The 26,711-nt window shown below is 36.1% G+C and overlaps 1 protein-coding gene across 1 annotated transcript; it reads right to left on the reverse strand.

The window, feature by feature from the left end:
* Positions 1-767: 767 nt before the first annotated feature.
* LOC110613453 lies at positions 768-26,711 on the reverse strand. Its single transcript, XM_021754592.2, has 16 exons — positions 26,484-26,711; positions 25,384-26,103; positions 24,655-24,861; positions 24,245-24,550; positions 22,330-22,455; positions 15,132-15,220; positions 13,312-13,649; positions 12,486-13,188; positions 10,930-11,068; positions 10,663-10,822; positions 9,634-9,797; positions 8,892-8,977; positions 8,414-8,513; positions 3,230-3,291; positions 2,036-2,195; positions 768-1,081 (listed from the first exon to the last, which is right to left on the reverse strand). The coding sequence occupies exons 1-16, from the start codon at positions 26,658-26,660 to the stop codon at positions 941-943; spliced, it is 3,678 nt and encodes a 1,225-aa protein (XP_021610284.1). The 5' UTR covers positions 26,661-26,711; the 3' UTR covers positions 768-940.

Genomic DNA, 26,711 nt, shown 5'->3' on the forward strand with positions numbered 1-26,711 from the left:
GAAGTCATTGAATTACGCTAAAGATGTTTTTGCTTGAAATTGTAAATAAAGAATAACATAAATGGCACATTTTTGTTGGGCAATCTTGTACTTGTACTTTCAAATCAAGTTAGTACCAAGTGCTGAACTGAAATTTTTAAGTACTTGTCTTGGGCCATCACAATTCATAAGCAGCATGTCAAAACTAAACAAAAAATATATATATATATATTTTTTTTTATAGATACTAATAAATTATATTTATACACTTGGAAGGATTTCCCCACTTTTGTTATTGATCATTTTTTTTCATTTTAATTCACATCAAAGCTTTTGAAGGAGAAATAATATAAGTGCAAAAAAAAATGATTTATTTTATTTTATTTTCATTTGCTAATAAAATTAAATAATTTGAAATATTTTAGAAATTTTAAAATAAAAAATATATATGTATATTTTAATCACATTTTAATTATTTTTATTATTTAAACCAACATCATATTTAATAAAATACAATCTCATTAAGGAAAATATTGTAATAAATTTTTTTTTTTTTTTTTTTTTGCTATATCATCATCTATGCTTCTAGTTATTTAGAAGAGGATGCTTAGGATATTATGGCGGGTGTATTGGATTCTCATGATGACATTTCAAAAATTGTAATTTTAACTTGGAATGGACTCCTACGTAAACTAATCAAGTTCTTTATAGTTAGAGCCTTTAGATTTGAGATCTTTTCTGAATGTTATTTCTAATTATGTCATCTTTTTCCACTAAAAAAAATTTGACGAAATTAAAATATAAATAAATAAGGTCCACAAAAATATGTTAACCAACAACAATTATCGGCGATGCCCTTCTGATATCTAACTTAATTAACTGGACTAACTCAACCACATTTCTCATCATTGTTAAGCATAGTGCAAAGCTTCAAACCTAAACGGCAGGAAGGTCCATTTCGTTACCTTTCTGTGTAATACTCGTTGTAGTTTAGATAACCCCAGAAACAAGAAAGCCCAAACTTTCCATGCCTGGGTGACTTGAGGTAACATAGATGCAATTCTTTCAGATTTTTGTCGAATTTCTGCTTTACGTCAAGCACCTGCAAAACTAAAGCATAAGTAGTCTACTATGAACTATATCCTCTCATACGTAGTTGTTTTTTAATATTTGAGGGATACCGTAACCTTAAATAATAGGAAACAACTGCAAAACTCCAATAATCTAACTTTCAGAGAATCTGAGTTCTTGGAAGTGTTTTGGCAACCATCTTATGCAGATATGTGTAGCTATAATTCAAGCATATATCACAATGACTGAATTTCTACAAGCTTAAAAAATATTATTTTGCAGAAGCAACACATGAAGAAGATAAACTTACAGACACCATTGATGCTTCCATGTTAAAGAGCTCCATGAAAGAAAATGCAATGATTTCCATGTGAAACTGAACCCTGAAGCTAAATAAGGATTGTGCAATCATGTGGATTTTTTACCAAATAATGATCCTTTTATCCCATTTACTACACAATATTGATATTTCGGAACAAAGGAAAGTATTTCCTTCAATGTTGTTATTTTTTTGTTCATCTTCATCAGAAAAATATATATGCCTGGGATGATGTTTAATGGCTTTTGTTGGACACATGCAGCAACATATTTGTTGACATACTCCAACTTGCACAGTCAAACAAGCATTACCAATAGTACCAGCAGGCATTCAATAATTGTTCTCATCAGTAGTTAGTACTACCAACTTCAACCAAAATATATGTTGGCTTTTGATGCTAAAAGACTGGGACATGCATTCAGCAATCAGCAATCGTGATTCTTTTACATAAATGCAAGCAAGCAAATAGCTGGATCTGAGTGTTTTCACAAGTAAACAATTTAACAAGGAGAGAAGGCTCCTTCATATTTAGCAATTTGTTCAACTTCTCATCCCCATGCTTAAGATCATATCCATATCCATGCATGCTATTCCCAAATGCTTGTAAATATGAATCAACTTTTCATGTTGCTATTCAACACATTGGAGAAACAAGCAAGAGATCACCTGGGACATGTTGATTCTGGAAAGTTTACCCAGCGAGTCTTCTTGATCCAGTCCTACATCCCACATGCTGCAGGTAAGACAAGACCGGAGGTCCAAGGCGCATTGCAAAATACTTTCTATGATGCTGGCTACAGGCCGTGTTTCATCAGATAGAAAACATCTGTGAAGTTTTACATCCACCGTTAAATCATAACTACCAAGGAGGAAGAAAAAAAGGCCAAGATAAACATAAGTACACAAGGAATAAAAGAGATTCCTTGTCATAAAATTCATGACCTTTCATATCCTGTCCATCCCAAACCTAAAATGGACCACATGAACAAATGTGGCAATGAGAAAAGTCAAAAAGGTTTTAAAAAAACCACTTTCTACTTGAGAATTTGTCAGTAGATATAAATTGTGTTAAAAAAAAAACATGATGTCAAAGACACCAAGGACGTCGTCTCATTTAATTCTCTAGGGTCAGCCAGGAACTAGCTACAAAATCTATCTTTTCATGATAAAAGGGTTTGGGGAGAATATTTTCTCCTCCACAGTAATGAGGACATACATGCCTAACTGGGTTGTTTAATTACATAATCTATACTTTCCCCTTCGAGTATTCATGACTCAGATTCTATAGAATTAACCAAACTAAATTGCGTTGTTGAGATCAGTTTTTAGTTTTAAGAAATTTGGTCCCTTTTTTTATTCATTTCTGTGGTTTTCCCAAACCAAATAATTTACTACAAATGAAAACAAACAAATATAATTAATATTTATAAGAGAGGATATGAGAGTTTAAGTGTGCACAAACACACCCACACACAATATAATAAACAAAACCAAATCAGACCCAACTAATCAATTTGATTCAGTTTCCTTAGTACAGTTTGGTTTGATTCAGTTATTATATTCTTATAATTCCAGTTTCAGTTTTTTTTAATTTGATGCAGTTTTAACTGAACCAACCGAATGAGCACCCCTACTGTCTCCTTCCACTTCTACTTCTACGACTACATCAAATTCCATTTGGCACTATCATTGCCTCTATCATGTGAACTTCGCAAACATTGTTAATTTATGTATACCTACATGTATAAGAAGGAAAGATTCAATAAAACGTCAAAAGTTTCATTATGAAATTCACTGATTATATTTTCTTACTAACAAATTATGGCTCATACATCAAACAAGAAGACAAATTGAACTTACATGTTTAGGGAATCAGTTAGATATTCCATGTGCACTGACTCCAGATCCATCATGTCTTTGACCTAAAAGAACGACAGCCAAGTTCCAGAAGATTTAAATGAGAGACTAAAGAAGTGTTCTTTTCCCTCAAAAAAAAAAAAAGGAGGTCATCAAAGAAGAATAAACTTCAGACTTAAAATAACAACACTAGCAACCTATATCTGCATCTGTGGCTACTCATGTTCCTCCAGCCAATCATAAAAACTACAACATCATAGATCGTGAAGAATTTTGGGAAAATTTAGAGAATTCTTGTATTTTGACTCTTAATCTTTACAATTGGTTTATATGACTATTTAGACACAAAGAATTATATCTAAACAGGAAGTAAATAATCAAATAATAATTACAGAGATAATTAAGGATCCTAATCAAATCAAATCATATCATATCCCTAGAATCAGTTAGGATCAGCAAATAAGTCAACACTCCCCCTCAAGTTGGTGCAAAGATGTCGCACATGCCCAACTTGCAAATCAAATTACGGTAGATCTTGTTGTTGAGCCCTTTAGTAAACACATCCGCAAGTTGCCCAGTAGAAGTCACATGAACTAGGCTCAAGATACCGTCTGTTAATTTTTCTTTAATGAAGTGCCGATCAATTTAATTGTGTTTCGTCCGGTCATGTTGGACTGGATTTTGTGCTATACTTATAGCAGCTTTATTATCACAATATAAAGATATCTTGTCTTTCTCAAGCAACCTCAACTCCTTCAATAACTTCTGTAACCATAAGAGTTCACACACACCTTGGGCCATTGCTCTGTATTCTGCTTCAGCGCTTGACCGAGCAACAACACTTTGTTTTTTGCTCCTCCAGGTGACAAGGTTCCCTCCCATAACTGTGCAGTAGCCAGAGGTAGATCTCTTGTTATCGAGAGATCCTGCCCAATCTGCATCTGTAAAAGCTTCAACTCGGAGGTGACCCTGTTTGGAGTAAAGAAGCCCTTTCCCTGGCGCAGACTTTAGGTATCTTAAGATACAAAGTACAGCTTGCATATGAGTCTCGCGAGGGTCATGCATAAATTGGCTGACTAAGCTAACAGCATAGGCTATATCCGGTCGAGTGTGTGAGAGATAAATCAACCTTCCTACCAATCTCTGGTATCTTCCAATATCCACGGACTCACCGGTTCCTGCTTTCAACTTGTGATTACTTTCAATGGGAGATTCTGTTGGTTTACACCCCATCATACCAGTTTCTTCCAACAGATCCAGAACGTACTTTCTTTGAAAGATGAAAATTCCTTTTCATGATTTTAAGGTTCAAATTTAATTTTTTCCTCTTTAGGATTTCAAAACCCTAGATCTACGTTTTTTGGTACTAACCCATCTAGCAGCCTTTCCTCCTCTCACCACCGGCACCAGAACTATCGCCGACCGATCGCCCAGCTCCGACGTCAAAAAAGCCCGCACGTGAGGCTCACGTGGCTCCCTTTCCCGGCGCGTGACCAATCGCCTGACGCTGCTTCGCGGCTCCGATCACTTCGGCGACGATTCCGACCATCTTTCCGGCCTTCCCGTGCCGCTACCCGGTCTTTTGGTGAATCGGTTGGGCTCTCTTGTGTGTACAACCTTGGGTACCTCCTATTTTTTCACGGTTCACAAATCTTTACCATGGCAAAAGGTAAAAGGGTCTCGATTCCTAACTTTGATTCCTCGTCCTCCGGTGTCACATCTAACTTTGTAAAGTCAGGTAATGCTTCCTCTCTTAATAATATTCCATGGATTATCGATTCTGGTGCGAATAGACAGATGACAGGCTCTTCTAAAGGCTTTCTCAACTATTTTCCTTCTCTAACCAAAGATAGTGTCAGAATTGCTTATGGCTCTTTTACTCCCATATCCGGAACAGGTTCTGTTATTGGCACATCCAACATTAAATTATGATCTGTCCTTCATGTTCTCCACTTTCATATCAATCTTTTATCTGTCAGTGCTATTACCAATGCCCTTAATTGTAAAATTAAATTCTTTCCTGATCATTGTGTTATTCAGGATCTTCGCACAGGAAAAAGGATTGGCAATGGTAGGCTGCATGATGGCTTATATATGTTGGAAGGTGATCCAGGTTCTTCGATATCTCAAGCCTGTTTTGGAGAAAATAACGATGTCAATCAGGAAATAATACAGTGGCACAAACGGTTAGGGCATCCATCATTTTTCCCTTAGAAAAACTTTATCCTAATTTGTTTGCTAGAACTCAGTTTGATTCTCTATTTTGTGATGCTTGTGAGTATGCTAAACACACTAGAACATCCTATCCTTTGAGTCATAATAAAAGTCAAATTCCTTTTGCGACTATTCATTCTGATGTTTGGAGGCCTACTCAAACTGTCTCCTTGTCTGGTAATCGATGGTTTGTCACCTTTATTGATTATTGCACTCGAATGACTTGGGTCTATTTGATTAAAGCTAAAAGTGATATCTTTTCTTGTTTTCAATCCTTTCATAAGATGGTTTGTACTCAATTTGATACTAGGGTAAAAATTTTGAGAACTGACAATGGAAGAGAATACATGGATAGTAGCTTTTCTGCTTATTTGGAGAGTAATGGGATAGTACACCAGACCAGTTGTCCTTGTACTAGTGCTCAAAATGGTGTTACTGAGAGGAAAAATAGGCATCTATTGGAGGTAGCTCGATCTCTTATGTTCACCATGAATCTACCCAAAGCATATTAGGGAGATGCAATTCTTGCATCTACTTATCTTATCAATAGAATGCCTCTCAAAACCCTTGACTTTATGAGTCCTTTGGCGGTTCTACAAGGGAAGAATTCATACATTGTTTCACCAAAAGTATTTGGGTGTGTTTGGTTTGTTCATACTAGGACGGCAGGAAAATTGGATCCCAAGGCCCTTAAATGTGTGTTTGTTGGGTATTCTCCAACACAGAAGAGATACAAGTGTTATCATCCTCCCTCTAGGAAATACTTAGTTAGTATGGATGTTACCTTCCGAAAAACTGAACCCTACTTCAGTATCACCCACTCACCTCTTCAGCGGGAGAATAACGAGCAAGAAGAGATGATCCCGAATTCTGTAATTCTGAATGATATGGCTCAACTAGAAAGTTTGAGTTCTAGTAGACACGGGGAGATGTCCAATCAGGGAGAGAGAACTGGTCGTTTGGACAAGCCAGATTTGAGAAGGTATTCGAGGAGAGACAAGGCAGAAGAAGCCATTATGCAGTCTACTCAGAGTCAAGAATCTTCTCCTGGTGAGTTACCCAGTCATGAATCTTCTTCTGGTGAGTTACCCACAACTCTTTCTTCTGGTGAGTTACCCACAACTCTTGAATGTTTCAATGACTTAGATAAACCTATTGCACAAAGAAAAGGGGTCAGATCTTGTACTAAACACCCTATTTCTAACTTTGTTTCTTATGAATCCTTATCTCCTTCCTATAGAGCCTTTGCTTTGTCTATTTCCTCTGTGTCTATTCCACAGGATTGGAAGAAAGCTCTTGCAGATCCTAAATGGAAGAAAGCAATGATTGAAGAGATGAAAGCATTGGCTAAAAATGAGATTTGGGAGCTTGTCACTCTCCAACCTGGGAAGAAACTTGTTGGCTGTAAATGGGTGTTCACAATGAAACACAAAGCCGATGGCACAATTGAACGGTATAAGGCCAGATTGGTTGCTAAAGAATTCACCCAAACCTATGGTTGCTAAAGAATTCACCCAAACCTATGAAGTGGATTACTAAGATACATTTGCCCCAGTTGCAAAAATGAACTCAATCAGAGTTTTGTTATCCTGTGCAGCCAACTTGGACTGGGACTTGCAACAGTTTGATGTGAAGAATGCTTTCCTCCATGGAGATTTAGAGGAAGAAGTATTCATGGAAATTCCTCCTGGGTTCGCTGATGAGAAGACACAAGGAAATGTATGCAGGTTAAAAAAGGCTTTGTATGGACTAAAACAATCTCCTAGAGCTTGGTTTGACAGGTTTAGCAGAGCCATGATGTCCTTTGGTTACCAACAAAGCAATGCTGATCACACTCTGTTTATCAAACATCATAAGGGTAAGATCACCCTTCTTATTGTTTATGTTGATGATATAGTGGTGACAGGCAATGACAAAGAGGAAATGACTCAACTAAAGAGGTTAGCTCAGGAATTTGAAATCAAAGATCTAGGAAAACTGCAATATTTCCTAGGTATCGAGGTGGCTAGATCAGAAAAAGGAATTTTCATCTCTCAAAGAAAGTACATTCTAGATCTGTTGGAAGAAACTCGTTGGTTGTAAATGGGTGTTCACAGTGAAACACAAAGCTGATGGCACAATTGAATGGTTTAAGGCCAGATTGGTTGCTAAAGGATTCACCCAAATCTATAGATTGGATTACCAAGATACATTTGCCCCAGTTGCAAAAATGAACTCAATCAGAGTTTTGCTCTGATTCCATGTTAAATTTGGGTCAGGCCTAACTCACCCCAAAAGCTAGCTCAAGGGGGAGGAGTGCCTATGGCCCATATAAGGGGCACATTACCCCTTTCCACAACCGATGTGGGAGTCAACACACCCCCTCACGCCCAGAATTTTTACTGGTGCGTGACATATTTATAGGACGCCCAACATCGGATGGGGAGACTCTGATACCATGAAGAATTTTGGAAAAATTTAGAAAATTCTTGTATTTCACTCTTAATCTTTACAATTGGTTTATATGACTATTTATACACAAAGAATTATATCTAAATAGGAAGTAAATAATCAAATAATAATTATAGAGATAATTAAGAATCCTAATCAAATCAAATCAAATCATATCCCTAGAATCAGTTAGGATCAGCAAATAAGTCAACAGTCGCATAAGAGGAGAATTCTAGTTAAGATTGTAGCAATTTCGCTAGTAACAATGAGTGCTCAAATACCATGGTAAATAAGTTGATAGGCATCTTAAAATTAAGATATATTATCTTATTTTACTAGGTAGTAGGAGAGAGTTAAATTATTTGGTTACCAATAGCAGTTATATGCATGAAAGTTCAACTAAAATTAGCACTCATTGACTACAAAAAACTAAATAAGCAGTACCAAACACAAGATTACTAAACCTATTAAGTACAAACAGCTAGCAAAAGAAAGTTACCACATGTTAAAGAAAATAGAGTAAAAAAGCAGTGAGGTTCAAACCTTGTACTTAAGGTTGTGAAGAAACCTGCACCATGATATGTGAGACAATTGTGACTGCACATACTGTTGTAAAGTAGAGATAAAATGATTGACCTGGTGCCTGTCATATGTTACAGAAATAAAACAATTACAATCTCCCGTTTAGAAATATAAAACATTCTTGTGTAGACTTTAGACACATTTATAACCCAGGAAATTACAGCTATCTGAATTTTAAACTCCACTGGAAGTTAAATTACATCAGTCTCTGTGTCAAACAAGTAAAGCCTTTTTGACAGTGTTCAGTAAGTTTTGTTTCTTATCATTGACAAATCATGCTAGTTACTCATGACCATCAGGTAGTGTTAAAATAATACCAGAAGTATTTATACTGGTGGGGACAGAAAAAGTTTCCATTGTTTGTTAATATTAAAGGACATGATGTAAAAGAAGAAAAAAAGGATGTGACAATATGTACATATAAAAGGAAATTTCTTACCTCATCTTGATAAACATATTAAACTGGTTCATTTCCCTCTGACGTGTGGCAGAGCGACTCATTTTACTAATAAAGTGAATCAAGTCCTGTAAAAGAACAAGCACCTCAATATAGGACAAAAAAAAGTCAACAGATCTCAGCTTTAAATCAAACTATCAGACAGATGTTGGATATTTCCTTCAAGTCTCTAAATTGCAAAACTCCTGATACATCCATCTAAAACATTTTATACAGGGTCTTCTTTCAATTCAATCTAAGAAAACGAGAAGGTCCAAAATAATTTTCTAACTGGTGCTTCAAAAACTGAATCCTCAAGCAACAAAACAAGGAGAATCAGCCACAAGAAGTGACCCAAACAAGCAACATTCAAGAGCTAAGGAACTCAGATCAGAGCATCCAGTAAATGTTTAAGATGGTATTGCATTAATTTCAATTTTAAACTATAACTGAACCATAAGAGCTTCAAGGCAATCTGCATCCAAAACTAACTATTCTTAGATGGAGACGGATGCATCAAATCACTGAAATAATTGTTGAGTAGTAGCAAAATGGCAAATTTTGAAGCCCTACCAATGAAATTCTGAACTACACGTTTTGTGCTTATCTCATAAAGTGAGATTGTGCATTTCAAGTTCATTCATCTGCCATCTTTAAAAAACAATAATTACACATAATGGGAAGAAAAGATATGATACTAATACATATGGAAAATATATATACAACATTATCTACGGATCAGTACCTTTAATGAGGACCATACATCAGTCAAAGAGAAAACCGCAAGCTTCACTTGAATCAAAAAATTGAATATATCAGCATAAATTTTCAATGCAGTAGGTGTCAAAACTATACTGACTGGCCAATCCACTTGATAACCCAAACCCAAAAAATCGAAGGAATGGACTCCTGACACATTGACAAGCTCATTATTAGTACCGGATAGACACTAAAAGGAAAAGCTGAGAAACTTACTTTCTATGAGTAGAGAGGAAAGAAACACACATCATAGTGGCAAGCTATACCATATTCAACTGATATACGAAAAAATGCTTACTAAAAGAGTGGAATTGTTTTCTGCAATGCAATTCAATTTATCTTAGAAACAAAAGGACAGAAAAGATTATACAGTTCAATCATCAGTTTGGTACCAATTAAATTACCATGGAGATGCCTACCAATATTTTGAATGCAACAAATTCGATATTATGATTGCTTATCAGCAAAAGGTGAAAAAGAAAAGCCACATGTAATGTAAGATTCAGTGGTTGTAACGAACTAAGGATGTACTGAGGATAACTAAAGCTACAATCATTGCCACCACCATCAGCACAACTATGCCAAAGTGAGGGGGGGGGGGGCGGGCGCACAGAGGGTCGATCCAGATTTTACTGAAAAACAGTTGGGATTCACGTTGAAGAGTTTTCATTTGTCTGGCAGTGTATAAAAGCTAATCAACTAGAAGGTACCCAGTTCTGTTGAATTGTGGAGGTAAAGGTTTACATGTTAATCATTAAGATTGGCCAGCAAAAAATGCATTGATATTGACAGTGTTAGTTTTTAAAAACAAAATGCTTTATATACAATAAGATGCAGAGATGAGAAAGTAACTAATGAAAAGTTCTTTCGCATTCTGGATATAAAGCAATGGTCTGTCTCAGGAAAAAGGTGTAAGTTCAGCCTTATAGCCATCGGCTCCATAAATCTAGGGTTTTTCTTGTTTCTCGGCACAGTAATAACTATGTTTGTACTAACAAGGAAAAGAGAGATTCACCCATAGCAGATATTGAAAGAGGCATTGCAGAATTTCTCTTCATATACACATACAACCGATCCTTGTTAGGGTCTCGTTCACATGAAGACCTCTGAATTGACAACTCAAGGAACCCTTGAATCACAGAAACTCTCTGGTTTGCCTCCAAAGCACACCATTTCTGTTGTTTTAAGCATTAAAAAAGATTATAAAAAAAAGCATGGATTTAGAAAGAGTTACAAAAACATTTCCAGCAGACAACACATTAAAGTGATTAAGAAGATGTACATGATGCCAGAGGGACGAGATAAACAAATCTGTCCAATCTGCTACTTCCATAAAATAGTACCGCCGCAGTGCCAGAAAATGTTCATATAAGTCAAACCCTTCAAGCAGCTTGATAGCTAACTTACTAACATACTTGTATCTAGGCATTGTTAAGGAATAAATAACTTCAAACACGATTAATATGCCAAAAAGCACCATATTGAGTACAGCAGCAATATTTTGGTTAAGTATGCTGTGAGACAGAGAGAAGAACAACATTAATAAAAGATTTAATCAAGGAATCCAAGGGAACCACCAATTCATGATGCAGAAATATGTATGATGTATTTTGATTTCTGAAATCCTCAGTGTTTTAATAAAATTGTTCAGAAAAAAAGAAAACGATCACTTTCAACAAGAAACTTTCTTAACAGTTCAATCCTTGATTCCTTTTTAATTGACAAAAGGTTCCTGATTCTTCCAGAAGAGCTGAAAAACAATCATTGAAAAGCTTTCTTGTGATTGTCACAATCATGGACAGAGACGAGAATCAAAATTGAGCTTCTTAGGCAGATAACTTGAAGACCTACAAGCTCTAATTACTGGGCTTTGACAAAAATTAAAGAAACTGATAACCTGCCCATTTCCAGAATAAATAATAGACAATAGGATACCAATTACCAATTAAAGCCCGAAGAAATATAGAAATGAACTTCACAATAGGTCCTATACAAAACTATATTATCAATTTCCCATGTGAAATGAACAAAAGCAAATGAAAACCTCTTTGGACCATATCAAATCCCAAACCTCACAAATGGATATGCTGATGCTTAACAAATTTTCATAAGAAAAGAGTTGGTCAAAGGAAGAAAAAAGGACATTGTTCGTGTGCTGAAAGCATATAAGAATCTGAAACAAACAAAAAAAAGGACAAAAATTAAAAGGTCTACATATTATAAGTGGTAATATCAGATAAAGGCACTCCAAACATGCTTCTAACACTGGATATTAGAAAATTGGCAGTGGCATACCCTTGCACGCATAGCATGAAGCCATGGTGCAACAGAATTAACAGAATTTTTGCTCGATTGTGACTAAGAGATTATAGGTTCAAACCACTAAATCACCCATTGCATTGCAAATTCCAAATCCATGTATCTGACCCATCCTGGAACACTATATGCATGAAACCTTGTGTAGTGGAACACCACTTTATATCCTCAATCCACATTACCTGGAAATTGTTCACCTAGTCTAATGCATTAAAAATTGAATCACACTTACCCATTTTCCATGCCATCTAGACAGCAAAACTGAGAAATCTATGGCCAATAAAAACCAACCAACATAGTGAATCCAACAATGTCACAGATATATGTCTCTTCAGAAACCAACTATCTCATGTATTAAAGTCATGTATGTACCATTAAATAAATACATAAAGCCAAAAATACCAAGCATTAGGAGAAAAATATTTCCTCTACATTGCACATAGTTGCATATAAAAGTTAACTCATCTACATGCATAGATACATACAATATTCTAAGGGAAATGAAGAATGATAAAAGGATACTGTAGCAAAATTTCTTGCAGCAGGCATTTATCAATAACGATATCAAGTGGAATCTCAAATAAGGGCAACAAACCCTCCTTGTGCTCTAAAACACTTTCCTTTTTAGTGAAACTATAATTATTAAGCAAACTCTCCCAATTCCTCCCACCTATAAGCTTTGTTGAAATATGACCCTCTTGGCCTTGTGCCTTCAAGTCTAATGGTGAGCAAGGCCAAGACGTTCTGCCTTTATTGGTCAAGAAACCATCACCACCATACTCTTGTTCATTTTTGTCTTGGCTCTTAGTAGTAGGATCAGGGGAAGGAAGCTGAGACTCAAATTCTTGTCTTGAACTGTGAGCTAGCCTCTCCACAGATAACTTGAAAGGGATTTCCACAGCTGAAAAGTCAAAGCAAGGTAATGACTGTGCATATCCTGAGCTGCATTTCCGTCCAGGTTTGTCAGTTGAGTGAAAGAATGAATATTTGCTCAGCATTGGGTTTCTACTGAAAAAATTGCTGTGGTAATTATCCTTCCATGGTTGCAACACAGATGAATTTGAAATATGACAGCCATTTGCAAGTTGATTCTCACCCAAGGGCTCATCTATCATGGAAGTTATTTTGCTAAAATATGGTAGACCTTCATTCATGGATTCTGTATCTCCTTCATTCAGTTCAAGGGCCAATTTGCATTGATGTGACCTCCAGTAAAATCTGTAACCTTAATCATCCAGACAAATATATACATATATATATATTAGGAAAGTCAAGTGAGCAGCATTTACTAGTTATCCAATCTGTATTTGACTATTAGACATGCACGAAAAGTTTGATTCCCTCAAACCTGGTGGCACAAAGATGTGACTGGAAGTTTTTTCCTTATGATAGGATTGCACGAAGTGGCTAAGAGCATAATTCTTTAGACCATCTGCAGGTGAATTGCTTTTCATATCATGTGACATATCATTGTCAATGCTGCAACTAATGGAAAACCTCAATGAAGATAAATATCTTTGATCCTGCCCAACCAAGCTATTAGGACACTCAGAAAGTTGCTCAGCATCAACAAGCTCTTCAGAACCACTTAAAGATGAACAATCAGACGCATCAGGTTCAGGTGTATCCAACCAACAGAATTCATCTCTAGTATCAGTCTCATTAGAACCTGTTCTATCAGCAGCCCTGAGAAGCAGAGAAATCTAACAATAAGCTAGCATATCGTAGAAATAGAAAATTGAAAATAAACCACAGAAAACACCATGATAACGGAAGAAAAATTTAGTGAATAGATTCACATCCAGAGATAATTATGGCGAACTACACACCAAACTGTCAAGCTTTTTCTAGAGAAAATAAAGATGTCAACCAGGAAATAATACAAACATAGACAGTTAAGACATTTAGCTTTTTTTGTCTTACAAAAACTATATTCCAATTTATTCTCTAGGCCTCAATTTGACTCTTTATTTTGTGATGCTTATAAGCATGTCAAGCATATTAGAAACTCTTATCCTTTGAGCAATAATAAAAATTCAATTCCTTTTATGACTATCCATTATGATGTTTGGAGACCTACTAAGACCGTCTCATTATCTGGTAGTCATTGGCTTGTTACCTTTGTTATAGTGTGAATAATTTGTCTTAATTAGAATAGATTGCAAAATGATAGAGCTAATTGATTGATTAAGGATTCTTAGGAGAATAATTAGTTTTCTTAATAAGGCATTGTAACCTGTATATAAACACCCTTGTTCAATAGAAAATACACACAATTTCTCCTTACAATTACAACTTTTATTGATTGTTACACTCAGATGACTTAGGTTTATTTGATAAAAATTAAGAGTGATGTGTTTTCTTACTCTCAATCATTTCACAATATGATTTGTACTCAATTTAATGCTAAAGTAAAAATTTTAGAACTGATAATGGAACCAAATGGAACCGAATGGAACCGAGTACATGGATAATAGGTTTCTACTTATCTGAAGACACATGGGATAATATATTAAACTACTTGTCCCCACACTAGCACCTAAAATGATCACTAGCGCCTAAAATGATGTTGTTGATAGGAAAAATAGACATCTATTAGGGTAGCTTCATCTGTTTTGTTCACTACGAATCTCCCAAAATATTGGGTTCTACAAGGTAAAACTTCCTACACCGTTCCTCCTAAGATTTTTAGTTGTGTCTGCTTTGTTAATACAAAGAACCTTGAAAAATTAAAACCTAGAGCTCTTAAATGTTTGTTTGTTGGATATTCTCCTGTACAGAAATGATACAAGTGTTATCACCTCCTTCTAGAAAGTATTTTATTGTTCACTTATTTGCTGATCCTAGCTGATTCTAGGAATATGATTTGATTTGATTAGGATCCTTAATTATCTCTGTAATTATTATTTGACTATTTACTTCCTGTTTAGATATAATTCTTTGTGTATAAATAGTCATATAAACCGATTATAAAAATTAAGAGTGAAATATAAGAATACTCTAAACTTTCCCAAAATTCTTCATGGTATCAAAGTTTTTTCCTGATTTTAGGGTTCAAATTCAATAAATAACACAGGACACAGCAGAAACAAAAGTATAATAGGAAGGAGACAAACGATGGTAACTCATAAAATTATAAATGGGATGAGGATTTCGAGAAGAGAATACTTTTTCGAACAGCAAAAGGAGGAGTAGCTATTGCAGAGGCATGACCGAAGTAGGTGATGATGAAACGGGAGATGAGTCATTAGAAGTACCTGCATTAGAGAGAGAAATGTCATTGTTATTAGCAAATGGGTGAGGTCGATGTGTGTAGACCTGAAGAGGTGGTATAGAATTGGGAGATGGACACACTTGAGGCAAAGGAGATTAAGAGTCGGAGGTACAGGCCTCTAGGAACAAAGGTTTTGTGTGCTGAATTATAAGAAAAATAAGGAGAGGTTTCAAAAAAGTTGACATCTGCAGACACAAAATATATGTTATTAGTATGGTCATAGTATTTTTAACCTTTTTGAAGCCATGAATAGCCAAGAAAGACACATTTGATTGATTTGGACTAGAGTTTATCTTTGCCAGGAATATGATCATAAACAAAGCATATATATCCGAAAACACGCAGAGACAACTGAGTGAAATTCTAGTTAGGAAATAGAACAGAATGAGAACATTGATGCTGCAAAATAGAGGACAGCATCCGGTTAATCAAGTAATAGACAGTGAGGACAACTTCCCCCAAAAACGCAACGGAACATTGTGATATAGGAGTAAAGTGCAGGCTGTTTTAATCAAATGCCGATTTTTCGCTCGACAACTCCATTTTGTTGCGGGTGGGGTATGAAAACAAGAAGTTTGGTGAGTAATACCTTGAGTAGACAAGAAATGAGTGAATGAGAAAGACAAATATTCTCTTGCATTGTCACTTCGCAATATCTTAATGTGAACACCAAATTGATTATGAATTTCAACATAAAACTTTTGAAAAATAAAGAACAATTCAAAACGATTTTTCATCAAAAAAAACCAAGTGCAACGAGAATAGTCATCAATAAAAGTAACAAAATATTGAAATCCCAGAGTTGTACTAACCCGACTTGGACCCCAAATATCTGAATGAACAATGTCAAACATAGAAGTGGCTCTATTATTGACTCGCCTAGGAAAAGAAGCTCAAGTTTACTTCCCAAGTTGACAAGACTCACATTCTAAAGAAGGCAAGGAAGAGAGACTAGAAACCACTTTTTGTAACTTGTTCAGACTTGGATGTCCCCAACAATTATGAATGAGTTCAACGGAGGTGGAAGACACAAAAGCAGTTTGGAGAGTTAGAAGGGAAAAAATAATATAATCCTTGTGACTCATATCTTGCTCCAATCATCTTCCCAGTACTTCGGTCCTACACAACCACAGATTCAGTAGTAAAGATGACTAAATAGTGAAAATCTTTAGCCAATTTGCAAATAGAGATTAGGTTGTATGGACATTCAAAGGTAAATAAAACATTAGTCAAGGGAATAAAAGGAAAGAGATATACATTACCGATCCCTTTAACTTGAGTTTGTGAACCATTAGCTAATGAGACTTTAAATGGTGTAGAAGGTGAAACAAAAGTAGAGAAAATATTGGGATTACCAGAGATATAATCAGAAGCACCAGAGTCGAGAATTCATGAACCAACGAGCAAAGACTTTGTTAAATAAGCAAAAGAATTACCACAATGAGCAATATTTGATTGGGCCATGGGTACTGAATCTAAATCTGCCGAACAAGAGGATCTATGTCTGTGAACAGTAGCTTCGGATCTACTACTCACAAGCGACGGGTGATGACGAGCTGGGTAGGTGACCGGACCTAGTGTACTAGAGTCGCCGGCGTCGGGCGATGCTGGAGAAAGGGTTGCCGGCATGAAAAGGTCGCCGAAGAAGGGTTCACGCGCCGGCACGTGTACCGAAGACAGACTGCTTGAGGTGCATGGAGGCAGTTCTGGTGGCGGCGCTTCACTGCATCACCGATCGGAAGCCAGCGAGAAAGGTGGGCTAGATGGTGAGATCAACTGTTTTCCAAAAAGTCTCCAAAGTAAGGTGGCAGATCTGCCACTCACAGTTAAACCAAGTTTCCTGGCTCTGACACTATGAAAATGATAATGAAAAAGAAGAGGGGAGCAAAAGCTTTGAGAGAAAAATGTTTGATGGTTCTCCTCAAGCCAATTGGGATATATATACTACTTACAAGAATACATACTAGATAAGAAAATAAATTAATTTCCTAATTATAGTCTAATCATATCCCAATCGTATAACATAATCATATCCCTAATTACATACATAATTACTACAAATCTAAGCTATTTACAGAAAGTATCTCAACAAGGGGAAAGAAACTCAATGGTTGTTGCTCTCCTTAAAGGGCTCCTCCACAGTTTCTGCTAAATTAGCTTGAGTTCTGGAGCTACCTCGTTTTCCCCTCACGGCCTCTAGTGGGACGACCATGAAACTTCCAACAAGTGTCCTTGGTATGCATCGGTTTTCCATAATAGTCTTAATGCAGGTGATCTTTCACAGAATTAGGAGGTTGCGGTGTGCTCAAACTAGTAGCCAACCTACCCTTTTCAACTGGTGCAGTATAGAGCATAGCATATCGACGACTTCACTCTTGTTGAATATGAGCGTGGGTCTCTTCTGGAGATGGAAAATGATTTTTTCCCAACACTTAGATCCATATTGGATCATATTCGTTATTCAACCCTGTAAGAAAATCATAGACCCGCTCCTTTTCAATTATTCTACGAAATTTGACTGCATCTCCAGTACAGTCTACCTGGAAGTCTTGATAGTAATCAAGTTCCTGCCATAAGCCACATAACTCAAAAAAAAATTGGGAGATAATCATCTCTCCTTGCTTAGTACTATGAATCTTATTTTGAATATTATAAATTTGGACATAATTCTCAATTTTGGAATAAATTAAAGCCTTTCATATTTTGCAGCAGTATCAATTAACAAACAGGACCTAGAGATATGAGGTTGCATAGAACTAAGTAACCATATCATAACAAAATAATTATCCGAGTCCGATTGAGGAAAATCACTTTCATCTGGTTACTTCTTCTTACCAGTGACATAGCCTTGCAGTCCTCTAGCCATGATAAACAACAAATAAACCTTGAGCAAGCAAGATAATTGGTTCTATCAAATTTTATGGAACTAACTTGCAGGGAAGGATTATCAGAATTAGGAATCGAGACCCTTTTACCTTCTGCCATCAAAACCTTTTTACCTTCTGCTATGGTAAAGACAAATGAACCGTGAAAGAATAGGTGTATCCAAGGTTGTACACACAAGAGAGTGCAACCGAATCACCAAAAGACCGGGTAGCGGCACGGTAAGGTCAAAAAGACGGTCGAAATCATCGCCGAAGTGATCGTAGCAGTGAAGCAGCGTCGAACAATGTCTCACACATCGGAATGGGAGGGCGCGTGAGCCTCATGCACAGGTTTTTCCGGCATCGAAGCTGGGCAGTCGGACCAGCGACGGTCCGGCGATTCTCTTGGTGCCAGCGGTGAGAAGTGGGAAGATTCCTAGATGGGTTAGTACCAAAAAGGTAGAACTAAGATTTTAAAATCCTGAAGAGAAAAAACTGAATTTAAACTCTAAAATCAGGAAAAAAAAAACTCTGATACCATGAAGAATTTTGTAGAATTTTAGAATATTCTTGTATTTCACTCTTAATCTTTACAATTAGTTTAAATAATAATTACAAAGATAATTAAGAATCATAATCAAATCAAATCATATCTCTAGAACCAACAAATAAGTCAACACAGTAATTGGATGACACTGAAGAATGACTCGACTGAAAAAGCTTTGGCTCAGAAGTTCGAAATTAAAGATTTAGAAAAACTGCAATATTTTCTGAGAATCGAGGTTGCCAGATCAAAGAAGAGAATATTTATTTCTCAAAGAAAATACCTTATGAATCTTTTAGAAGAAGCTAGTATGTTAGGTTGCAAACCAGCAAAAACTCCAATTAAGAGCAATCACAAGCTACAAGCAGGGATTAGTGAATCAGTGGATATGGAAAGATATCAGAGGTTGGTAGGCAGACTCGACCAAACATAGCATATGCAGTCAGCTTAGTCAGTCAGTTTATGCATGATCCTCGTGAGTCTCATATGCAAGCTGTTTTTCGCATTTTGTGATACTTAAAGTCTGCTCCTGGAAAAGGTCTCCTATTCTCTAAACACGGTCATTTTCGCATATATTTATTCACAGATGCAGATTGGGCTGAATCTCTTGACGATAGAAGGTCGACTAGTGGTTACTGTACACTTGTGGGAGGAAACCTTGCACTTGAAGAAGTAAAAAGTAAAGTGTTATTGCTTGATCAAGTGTCGATGCAGAATATAGAGCGATGGCACAAGGTATTTGTGAACTCCTATGATTGCCGAGATTGTTGGAGGAATTGAAACTATTGGAGAGGGACAAACTCCTTTTATACTGTGACAATAAACTGCCGTTAGTATAGCTCACAATCCGGTTCAACAAAACCGAACAAAGCACATAGAGATTGATCGACACTTCATTAAAGAGAAGCTAATAAATGGTGTTTGGAGGTTAAATCATGTGATTTCCGATGAACAACTAGCTGATGTGTTTACCAACGGGACCAGCAACAAGACCTATCATACCTTGGTTTGCAAGTTGGGCATGTGCGATATTTATGCACCAACTTGAGGGGGAGTGTTGACCAACATAAAAGGTTTCTAATTAGGAGAATTCAAATCTTTGGGATCCTAATTAGGCTTGATTTAAGAGATTTTATTCTTATTGTAAATATTTCTAATTTAGATTAATTCTTTATGTACAAATACTCAAACCTTGTAAAGATCAATTCAATTGGAATAGAATAAAAAATTCCTCTAAAAATTTTTTGCCATGGCTACAGAAATTGCTAGAAGAATTGTCGTTAAGGAAATATAGTTTTTTCTTATTTTGTGATAACAAATCTGTCATTAGTATAATTCACAACCCGTCCAACATGATCGAAAGAAGCACACAGAGATTGATCGCCACTTCATAGCCACTTCATAAAGGAAAAAGTGATAAATGGTTCCTTAAGTATACTACATATGACATCTGATAAACAATTGACTGATGTACTTACCAAAGGTCTAAGCAACATGATCTTCCACACTTTAATTTGCAAGTTGAGCATGTAAAATATCTTTGCACCAACTTGAGAGGGAGTATTGACTAAAGTAAGATTGCAGGACTATTCAGCATAATTTATTTGATTTAATTAGCTTAATTTCTATAAGATATTGTGATCGAGTAATTAATGTTAAATTTGGGTCAGGCCTAACTCACCTCAAAAGCTAGCTCAAGGGGAGGATTACCTATGGCTCATATAAAGGGCACAATACCCCTTTCCACAACCGATGTAGGATTCAACATACCCCCTCACGCCCAGAATTTTATTGGTGCGAGACACGTTTATGGGAGGCCCAACATCAAATGAGGAGACTCTGATACCACGTTAAATTTGGGTCAGGCCTAACTCACCCAAAAGCTAGCTCAAGGGGAGGATTGCCTATGGCTCATATAAGGGGCACATTATCCCTTTCCACAACCGATGTGGGATTCAACAATTAGTATAGTTTCTTTTTTGGGCTAGAGAACATATATAAATACTTGTAAATTTCGCACTTCAATATACAATTTATACCCTATAAATCTTTAGTTACCTTTCAAGAAACTGAACCTTATTTCACTGCCACCCCTCAAGGGAGGAACAATGAGAACAAAGAGGTGATATCTAGTTCTATGACTTTGAATGACCTTATTCAGGAGAAGAGTTCTAATGAACAAGGGGAGAATTCTGATCCAAGGGAGGAACTTGAGTGTTTGGATAGGCCGGATTTAATGAGATACTCCAGGAGAGATAAGGCAGAATAAGTCATTGTGCAGCCTGCTCAATGCCAAGAGTCTTCAGCTTCTCCCACTTCGATGAGTTATCTTTAACCTCCTAAAATGTGTCAAGTCTTGCAACAAACATTGTATTTCTAACTTTGTCTCTTAAGATTCATTTTCTCCCTATAAAGTTTGTCTTGTCTATTTCCTCTATGTCTATTTTACAAAATTGAAAGGAAGTTTTTAGAGATCCTAAATGGAAAGGACCAATGGTTTAAGAAATAAAAACCTTGGCAAAAAATAAAACTTAGCAATTGGTCCTCCTCCATCTGGAAAGGAACTTGTTGGTTGCAAATAAGTCTTTACTATGAAACACAAAGCAGATGGGTCAATTGAAAGATTCATGGCCAAATTAGTTGCCAAAGGATTCACTCAAACCTATAGAATGTATTATTCAGAAAAATGATACTCAAAATAGAAAAAAGAAACAATGAAAGAAATGAATAACAAAACAATCCCCAGTTCCTATGCTAAGTGCTAACCCAACAAGCTAGGCCCAGCAACACAATGTTGAAATTGTAGAAAATCACTGTTTCCCTTCCTCTCTTGTTCTATGCACATTTTTAATGAAGAAAGGTTCACTCCTCTACTCTCATTCCCATGTGACTTCTTCTACATTTCCTTCTAACAACTCTGCTATCTCAGCTATTGAATTCTAGAACCTTCCCCTTCCTTTCCATGTGCTTATAGTATCTTCTATAACTAATTGTTTTGGGCCATTAATTTCACCTTCTAGACTTTAGTTAAGTACCTATCAGTGCATGTGACTTCTAGAAGATCCATTATTGGAGATAATGGCCATTACCATTACTTAATGACAAATAATTGTCTTTTACTGAAATGTAATGGTAGTAATGGTCGTTATCCGTATAACTCATAAAATCCCTATAACTAAACAAGGTACTTACAATTTTCAAAGATCCTATAAATAATAGCCATTATCTTAAACTATTTTCTCACCCATTTACCCTCTCTTGCATCTTGATATTGACATATTGCTTCAAACGCTCTTCTGATGTTGGTAAGGTTAGTTAAATACACATATACTCATTAAAATCTCGCACTGGTTTAGTAGTAATAAGTTCCTTATAAAACTATGGATACTCCTTCCCCTTTAAGCAAGCTTTTGAGGGTAAGTTAGGCCTGACACATGTTTTTAAGATAATATTAGAGCCTCCCAAAGTTATTTCACGCTCCAAGTATTTGATATTGAGTGTAAGGGGGATGTGTTAAATTTCCACATTAGACCCCTCCCTCCCCTTTCCCATTTCCCTTAAACTAGCTTTGGAGGTGAGTTATGCCTTTGCACATTTCCTTAAGAATACTCACACACACATCAGACGACACACATCCATATGTGCATAAAAATAAATAGAAACAGAGAAAGAGAGAGATTACACATTTGAGCCCCGTTTGTCTGTTGTTGGAGGGACAATCAACCTATCATTCAAAGCGAATGAGACTTCACTCTTTAAGCTGCCTCCACTATTGTCAAGAAAGATAGGCGCGGCAACATGTGGAACTACCTGAAACATTGAAATCATAATGCAAGAAGTAAGAAGGCTATTGAATAACCATGCAAGGTTGGCACCAAAAGAAAAAAAGAATGTAAATGCAAAAGTACAAATCAGTCAACTATTGATCATGAAAGAACATTTCCAATTTCACAACACCAGGTTCACTCATTAGTATAGCAGACAAAGAGCATCTGTGAAGAAAGAGTGTTGGTGAACTGGCAACCAACAACATGATTTAACAAGTGCAAAAGTGTCACAACATCATAGCATGAATGCTGATCTTCTATAAAAATCACTTCCAGGAATAAAATAGCATGTAATGCAAGGTTAAACGAGCAACTCTTATAAAGAAACCAGAAAATCTCAATGCTGAAATTAAAATGTTATTGTAAGTTTGTAAGATATTGAGCATCTAATAGGATATTGGCAGCTTGTTTCCTTCAAAAATGGTCAAGGAAAAAATAATCATAACAACAAGATAATGCATTGTAATTGTAAACAGATAAAAGATTATATGGATGCAAACATACGGAAAACATAACAACTTATAAGAAAAACAGTGCCTTCAGCTAGAAAGCAACAGTTTTGTAGTTTGTTTTCTTGGAGAAAAAAATTGTTCAGTTGCTCCTGACAAAAATTCAACATGCTGATTTAAATGCTATAACAGCCCAGCTAGACATCAAAACTCCAATAGATACACTGGAAACTTTAAGTTTGATAAATATTCAATGATTGAATAAATTGCACTGGTTTTATGGTTCATGCAACTGGAATCAACTAAAGCATTATATCACTTGCAAAATTGATGATAAGGGGATAATTAAACATGCATCTAGCTAAAAAATAAAAGATCAAGGTAGTACGCATGGTGGTAAAACATGTTATGGTAAAAAGGAAGTGAAAAAGACTTCAAACTTTTGTGTGATGGAATCAACTAAGGTATAGAATATATTAGAAATTCTTGTCCTAAGGAATAACAATCCAGTGCTTTTGGGGGAGAAACATGAGGAAACATCAAAGGAGTAAAGAGGAACAGAAGTGTGGAAAACTTCTCCAAATCAAGCCACACGCACAACAGGTTTCACACACCCACCTAGGGCATGTGTGCGTGTTCCAGGAAGTACCACATGCCCATGGGCATGTGTGCTTTGATCAGTAATGAAAGTCAAGTTTAACAGCCCCATAACACGTTAATTACATCTCCAATTAGGTCTCAAGAATCCTAACATGATCCAACATGTTTTGGAAAAGCTTCCAACTGTTCCAGCACTTCTTCACTACCAAATTAAATCATTTTAGGTCTCTTTCTTCAAATAGAATTAGTTATTTAAGCTCCTATTTTAGTTTTCTTAGTTTAGATACTCGAAGTATTTTAGCTCATCTAAGCTTCCTAATTAGGAGTTTCATTTTCCTATTATGTTTAGGAGATCAAAATCTCTATAAATATTAATGTAACTGATCTATTCAAATACAGCAGAATATTCTCTCAATTTTTCATTATATGTGAGCATGTATACCTTTGTGAGCTTCATGCTGCATCAAATAAAATTGTGCATGGCCTCATCCTGGATCATAATTTTAATGGATACAATGAAAATTTTGGTCTTTTATTATATTGGTCATTAGTTAAAAATTGTACTGAAAATTGCCATGCCAGCCAATGGCCAAGTCCATCAGCATTAGCCTTTAGAAAACAGCAATATATGACAACAAGCGAGAGTATGTCAAATTATTCAGATAGTTAAGTATAGCAGAAAACAAATAAATGTTAAAATAGCCTCTAGCACAAAAGGCATACCTGTTGATATCTAAAGTCCAACTTAGTCAATAAATTTCCAAGCTTTTCCAACATTTTTCTGTAATAGTTGTTCCTTGCAGTTACCATAGCTTCTAAATTTCCTTTGGTGAAAATCATTGGAGATATACAAAACAAATCATCACTTAAATATCCACTGCAAATGGGAAGAAAATCCTCATAAGTATAGTCACCAGGGCCAGTATAATTGCACAATTCAAGCAACTTCTTTAGAACTTGAAGCTGCTGACCAGCCCTGATAATTGGAATCAAAAAGTCCTTCAGAAAGCAAGGAACAGCAACACCATCCTGCTACCCAGCCACATTATGAGAATCATTATTAACTTGATATAGTAAGAATAAAGCAAATACAAAAGAATCTTGGAAATCAAACGTCAATATTGAAAACGTACCCTAATACTTGCCAATGGGAAGTCAAAAGGGATACCAACATTACAATGTAGATCAGGTGGTGGATCATCAACATATTCTACTACGAACTCCTTATATGGATCACTAATCTCAGCCTTAAATATCCATGATCTTATAAATTCACAATATGGTTCAGATGAGCGAAGAAAGAGGAACTTGAGTAGAGCATGGTGAGCAGGATCAGCAACCTGCAGTATAATAGCTTACAATGATAATAAGCAATGAGAAAGATGAAACAAGTTTTAAAAAAGAATAATAATAATAATAATAATAAATAACTCGAACACACTTAACTATGACTTGCAAGAAAACAGAACTTGAATCTTTTAAAAAAAATGGAAGAGCATGACAACATATGATCCTTGACATCATAGCATTTAACAAATGCAACATTTGTGATTGATGTTGCCCATAGATCTCCTTATTACAAAGAAAATGGTATAAAGAAGTGAGTGCACTTGATTCATCCTAACCTTGTACACTTCTCCAACAGATGAAAGTAAGTATGTTGCCAAAATCTGCTAGTTTGAATAAAAAGAGTAAAAATTTCTATCAAACCATACGTGAACATGTGAAAAGTTGTAGAGATTCCATGACTAAAATAACAACATTAATATAAAAAGTATTGCCAATGATCATTACTTTTGTGCATCAAGATAAGAACAGGCGAGAGAACAATAAAAAGAAGAAACACCAAAGTTTAAGCAGACCTGCAGTTGCATATATAAGTAAGTAAGAAGATGTCCTCCTCTATAGAAGTTAGAAATCTCCAACGCTGCTTTAGCAGTTAAATCCTCTAGAGAAGTCAATGAGAAGGAATGTGCTATATTATGCAGGTTGCATATGTTTCCAAGAGCTTCAATCTGAGTCCTCAATTCATTTGTGTGCGTATACACCTCCAACAGCGTAACTTTAGAATGCACTATGCTTGTGAGGCATGCTTCCTCATACGACTCTTGCAAAGCCACATCAAAAATTTTTGACGGATGCCTCAATCTTGCCGATGCATACAGTGTATTCAGAGCGCGTATGTACCCTTCTAATACCTTCCCTACAGCTACAGCAAATGCCTGATTAACTAGACTGTAAGAAAGACGCTCTCCCTCGTGGATATTGCTGTCATTTTGGCTTTCATACACTGCTTCAGGATGTTCATGCCTGTTTCCTGATGAATGCACATCCACATTTATATGCGAAAAATTATCTACAAATTTACGGAGAAGAAAGACCAGAGAACCCAAGCAGCCTATGGAATTGAGAATCTTTCCTAATGCATGAGTGCTCGAAGACCGGTTCCATAGACTACTAATTTGATGGTTGGACCTATCAGCAGGATCAGAACAAAATGCAGCAGAAAGCTTTTGGATGCTAAGAAGAGCTGATTGCATCCCTTGCAGTGCATTCAACGCTAATCTCACTAAACTTGCCTCCTGAGACCGAAAAGAATAAAAAGGGGGGGAATATCATGTATATGACTTAAGAGATGCAGTACACACTACACTGACATACCCCTTCTGCTAAAGAAGTAAAACCACCTCAGTTGCCAATTTAACCACAAAAAATGTAAAATTTGGGTCACAGACAGCATCGTCTTGCAAAATTAACACAAATTTACGTAAAAATCAAAGAAACCTTCACTTTCCAGAAATGGCTGAATTTTATCTTCAACTGGGATTTTGAAAATTGACGAAGCATTCAAGCTTTCAACAATCAACCAAAAAAAAATTGAGAAACACATTAAAACACGAACTAAAAATATGCTTATAAATTTTTGCAAAATTAAAAATGCACACTTCTTGAAACCACTTACGGAGACGGAGGATGGTCGATGCAGAGGCGGCTGAGGAGGAGAGGAGTGATAGGGACGAGGAGAGGAGAGACGAGCTCCATTTTGGGAAGGGATGGACTCCCATGTCGTAGGAGGAAGCCATGGATCTTCGACCTTCAGATTGTCGAACAAGGAAGCGAAGTTGGTATCCACGGCCATTTTCACTTCGAACAAGGAAGCGAAGTCGGCACTAAATTTCTTTTTGATTTG

The sequence above is a fragment of the Manihot esculenta genome, chromosome 4, assembly GCF_001659605.2.
Source record: "Manihot esculenta cultivar AM560-2 chromosome 4, M.esculenta_v8, whole genome shotgun sequence".
NCBI classification, from domain to species: Eukaryota; Viridiplantae; Streptophyta; class Magnoliopsida; order Malpighiales; family Euphorbiaceae; genus Manihot; species Manihot esculenta.

Bases quoted from the DNA above. Each gene is read 5' to 3' on its own strand.
- LOC110613453 (XM_021754592.2), bottom strand. From the start codon at position 26,660: ATGGCCGTGGATACCAACTTCGCTTCCTTGTTCGACAATCTGAAGGTC. The intron at 13,189-13,311 runs GTTTGAGGGAAT...TGGATGATTAAG, and splicing joins TCACATCTTTGTGCCACCAG to GTTACAGATTTTACTGGAGG. The intron at 9,798-10,662 runs GTGAATCTCTCT...TCAATGTGTCAG, and splicing joins TCTTTCAATATCTGCTATGG to GAGTCCATTCCTTCGATTTT.